The 5,053-nt window shown below is 27.1% G+C and overlaps 1 protein-coding gene across 1 annotated transcript; it reads right to left on the reverse strand.

The window, feature by feature from the left end:
- Positions 1-2,506: 2,506 nt before the first annotated feature.
- Positions 2,507-4,788, reverse strand: LOC112747221 (uncharacterized). The gene is made up of 3 exons (XM_025795191.3): positions 4,518-4,788; positions 4,317-4,446; positions 2,507-3,214 (listed from the first exon to the last, which is right to left on the reverse strand). The coding sequence occupies exons 1-3, from the start codon at positions 4,696-4,698 to the stop codon at positions 2,632-2,634; spliced, it is 894 nt and encodes a 297-aa protein (XP_025650976.1). The 5' UTR covers positions 4,699-4,788; the 3' UTR covers positions 2,507-2,631.
- Positions 4,789-5,053: the final 265 nt, after the last annotated feature.

Consider the following 5,053-nt stretch of genomic DNA (forward strand, 5'->3'; position numbering starts at 1 on the left):
TTTTACCATTAAAAACTTGTCAAACACATTAAAAAATCTTTTTTATTAAAAAATATATTTTTTTTATTAATTAAATAGCGCCTAAACAAGCATTAAATACTGAATTCTATCATTGATTCACATTAGCTGGCCTCTCAAATTTATGAATTTGCATAGAAGTTACTAGAGAAAATACTCGTTTGGTTTCTAAAGTTACACTCGAGCCTCAATTCAGTTCTTAAAGTTTTAATTGCCTCAATTTAGTCTTTAAATTTTTCAAATTTTAATCATGTTAGTCCTTGCGGTGATTTTTGTCACAGAATCAATTGAAAAATTTAGAGACTAAATTAAGACAATTAAAACTTCAAAAACAAAATTGAGTATTTTCTCTAATTATATTGGTGGTTACCTTTAAAAAAATCATTACTGATACTGTATGCTCCTAAAGCGCCACAATTTATCCATGTTCATCATGTTCCACATATCTATCATAGATCCACGTTGGTTGCACTCTCTCATTATATTTATATATTACATATATCAAGTGGTTACTGTGAAGTTTCAATAAAATATGTATGAACTTTAATTTTTTTTTACAAGAAAATATTTGTTGGTATTGTGGTTTTTGTGTTTTACACAATTTACACTCAATTTTCCGAATATGATAAATAGACTCATGAATATTGGCTCTTCTCAACTTTTTTTTTTTCTTTCTCAACTTAACATTAGGTTACAAAAATGCACTGATCCCCGAAGCAGAAAACACAACAATTAATTAGTAGACAAATGCAATTGTGTACAATAAGATCATAGAAAATCTTTATTGACATTAAAAAAAATTAATCATCATATATTTATCTATATTTGTATATTTTTCTTTATATATTTTTAAATAAAATAATCAAACATTAGAATAATTAAAATTTTTAAAAATAATATAATTAATTTTTTTTATAAATATTGTTAAATTTGAAAAAACAAAAATAATAATTTAATGGTGGCTAAATATTATAATTTTGGATCATCCAAAAATATGTGTGACAAGTGTGATTTTGTGCATGCCAAAATTAAATAAAATTGCAATAAATAAGGTCCAATAACAAATATTTCATTCTCATGTGCCCATAATAGTTGTTGCTGATTTCAAACCCAAAAAAAATATATTATTCTCTTCTCTAGTTTGTAACTATACATTTCATTCTCTCCTCTTATTGCAACCCACATGATTAATCCCTAAGTTAAGGGAAAAAGAGAAATTTAACAAGAAAAAAATGAGTGTTCAATAGGGTTCAAACATTCAAGAAAAAATAAACCATAAATCTTGACATTGAAAAGAAAAGAAAGGGAAAAAAGTCAAAATTTGGAGCCAAGAAGCAAAATTAAATTTGATTTAATTCAAAGACAAATAAATAAATATATATATTTTCTTTTGTGCTTCCATTCTAATTTGTTGAGTTGGCTTCTTCTTGCACTTACCATTTAAGTACCATTTAAGTAAGATGAAGAAAACAAAGGTTGTTTTTTTCTGCTACAAATCAAATATCAAAAGTAAAATTTGGAGCCAAAGAGTAGATGAATGGTTTTGTTCTTTAAAGCCGAAAGAAAAAAGAAAAAAGAGAAGCAGCTAGGCGAGAATGCATACCAACTCTAATCACTACTATTATCCCATCTCTTCTCTGTGTTATTATTCTGATATTTGGAAAAGAAGAACAAGTCAAATGTGTTCAACCAAACTCAAGTTTTGGAAGCTTTTCTATTCTTTAAAAAGGGTAAATAGCCAGAAATTAAAACAAGGAGAGTGAGCACATTGTTTGAGTCTTCATAGCTTTTAAGCTTATCCTTTTTTTCCTTTATGGTTTTACATTGAATTTTCTATTCTTCAGTTTTATCTTTCTTTGTTTCTTATCAATGAAAAAAAGTATTATGTGAGGTATTAGAAAAAGCCATTGAGAGAAAAGACAAAGCGAGTAATCTTGGTGAAAAGCCAGAAAATTATGTAAACATTTTTGTTTGTATTTTTATTTTATATTCATGATCATGAGGGGATTTCTTTGCGTGAGCACTTAGTGGTTAAAAGTCTAGAGAGTGAACTTATCCAAATCAAGTTTAGGTAGAAGTTAATTGGTTAGAATTGGGTAGAATCTTAGAAAAATTAGTGATTATAATCTTTGTGAAAGATAGTAAAAATTTCACCATAGTTGTAGTAGAGAGTAGATATAGGCCACATTGCACATGGTGGTTGAACCAGGATGTATGGCTAAAAGCTAAGTCATTTTTTCTTCTCTATTCTTTTGATTCTGATTTATTTTGATATGAGACAAAATGAAATTGTCTTCTCTACAATTAATCTAGCAGACATCACAGCAACTTAGTACACTCAAAAATCTTTTGCTTGCTCTATCGTTAAGAAACAAAATAAAATTATCTTCTCCGTAATTAACATTGCAGACTCAACAACAATACTAAATTAAATTTAGTTTAAAGTCAAAGTATATAAATTTAAAAAGACCATAAATTCAATCTCCTCTTTCTAAACCATTGATAACCTTCAAATATAAATATATATTTGTGTACGATAATTGATTATTTATATTCACCTAACACTCTTAACAAAAAAATAATAATAATAAAGCAAACCTTAACTTTAATTAATTACTGATTTTGTATACTCCTAAAGTGTGACAATTCATCCATGTTCATGTTCCACATGGTACATACAAAATCCTTGTCTAGCCAATTGCTTTGTGACACTTGGCATTCCATATCGATGTTGAGTGCATCCATGCCATATGCATTAGTGATGTTATCTAAAGTCTCAAACTGAACCATGTTTGCCATATTTGTTGACTCTGTGAAGGACATGCATGATGATCCATTATTGTTGTTGTTGTTTTCATAATCTGAGTAATCCACACAATTTGAACTTGCACCATTCATCATACAAGAAGGTCTCTCACATGGAATTATTTGAGTTTTTGCTGGTGTTGGTGTTGCTTCTTCAATAAGTGATGGATATTGCTGCATTTGAGTGACACAATCAGGAGACATTGTTGGAATAATTAATGCTTGGTTTTGGTTTTGCTCTTGGTATAATTCTTTTGATTCATCAACAAATCTTGTCCTCCATAATGTGTCAATCTTGAAATACTTCACTTGTTTTTGGATTCTTGTTCTCCAGAAGTTCTTGATTTCATTATCTGTCCTTCCAGGCAATTGTTGTGCAATTTTTGACCACCTAATTAAGAAATAATGAGCAAAGTTTAAGTGTCCAACTACAACCAAGTGTCAATTTTAAATTTTGGATAAGATCTATTACAGACATATCACGTATATACAAAAATCAACTAACAAATCAATTATTTATAGATGATATAAACAGAAATATAAAATATACATTAAAAATAATAAAACATAATATACTAAAATATAAAATTCACATTGAAAATAAATTAAACGATTATGTTACGTGTACATTAAAATTAACTACCAAAGTCAGTCACCAGTATAAAATATATATTAAAATACAAATACATATTGAAAATAAATTAAACCACACATGTATTTATACATAAATATATTGATAAATGATCTTAGTGGCTAATTTTGATATATAAATAATATTTTTATAAATTAAATAATATATATTTATATACAAATAAATAATAAATAATTTAATAACTGATTTCTTTTTATATAACATCTTTTGTTTGTCTCTTATGTAAAATAAAGAAATTTATTGTTACGACCTTTTCATAATGACAAAATGTATGTCTTTATTTTTTTTCTTTTTACAAAAAGACTTTTCACATAAGATTAGATGCAATAATATATATTCGTATCCTGATAAATTATTCTATTGTCTTTAAAACTTATATTTTACTATTTTTACTTCTATCTTAAAATAAAAAGTGTTAAAATTTGCTACATTAATGATTCAATATCTCTTTGATATAAATTAAATTATATCCAAATACAGCAAAAGAAATCTACGAATAAATAATTTTACTATAAACATGATATATAATAAAACTTAATAATATCCTCTAATTTATATAGTCAATCCAATCATATGTTCTTATACAGTGGGTTAAAACTTTGTTATAGTTGTTCATCAAGCCTGAAATTAAATTGTCAATGAGCTATAGTTTAAACGGCATAGTCTTTTTATACTCACTTAGAGGTTGCTGATTCGAATTTCCCTATCTTTGATAAAAAAAAAAAAAAAAGTCGTGTAATTAAGTAGCATATTATTAGTAGTGGCATATAAGTGAGTTTTGGTTTTGGAGGAAAAGAAAAGAAAAGAAAAGAAAAGGTTCTTTAAACAATGGTAAATGCACCTGTTGCCCCACTTTGAGTGGAGTTCAAAAATCAAAAGCTTTTCTTGTGGGGTTAAATTTCCTCTTTTCACATCTGGCTTTAGATAATTAAGCCACCTTAATCTGCAACTCTTCCCTGTTCTTTTTAACCCTGCTTAGAAAGAAAACAATGAAACTAATATTAAATTAGAGTTAATTATTTGACTAATCTAATAATATTACCTGAAGATTTGGCCAGAAAATTCCATCTGCCTTCACCATGAATGGCAATGCACATTTTGAGAAGATCATCCTCTTCATGGGTCCAAGGTCCTCTTCTAAGTTCATTATCCTTATTATTATTATCATCTTCACTAGAGCAGCTAATAATGTTTTTATTATTGCTCTTTGATGAAAAAGACATGGTTTGTGACTTAAATAAAGCTTAGAACACTAACATGCATATATAATATATGAATAAGAGACTTTTAGAGGAATATAGAAAGAACCTAGACAGAATTATAAAGCAAATTGGCCTCTGCAAGATTAAGATTAATATTTATATATAGTTTTATACTGTTGTGTATGCTGATTTTAACATCTTAGTATGTAATGTATGACGTGTGTTTTTTTCTTATAATTAATAACGCCAATAAATTTTTAATTTAAATGTCATGTATATTAATATTATAACTTTTGAAAAAGTTTAAGGGGCAGCAACTTTTGTGTTTTCTGGCCAGCACTTAACCATCAAAACAAAAGTGAATGATCTCCCACCA

The sequence above is a fragment of the Arachis hypogaea genome, chromosome 15 (assembly GCF_003086295.3).
Source record: "Arachis hypogaea cultivar Tifrunner chromosome 15, arahy.Tifrunner.gnm2.J5K5, whole genome shotgun sequence".
In the NCBI taxonomy this organism is placed as follows: domain Eukaryota; kingdom Viridiplantae; phylum Streptophyta; class Magnoliopsida; order Fabales; family Fabaceae; genus Arachis; species Arachis hypogaea.

Coding starts and splice junctions, on each gene's coding strand:
- LOC112747221 (XM_025795191.3), bottom strand. CDS start 4,698: ATGTCTTTTTCATCAAAGAGCAATAATAAAAACATTATTAGCTGCTCT. Junction 4,447..4,517: donor TTTTCTGGCCAAATCTTCAG/GTAATATTATTA, acceptor CTTTCTAAGCAG/GGTTAAAAAGAACAGGGAAG. Junction 3,215..4,316: donor CACTCAAAGTGGGGCAACAG/GTGCATTTACCA, acceptor TTTCTTAATTAG/GTGGTCAAAAATTGCACAAC.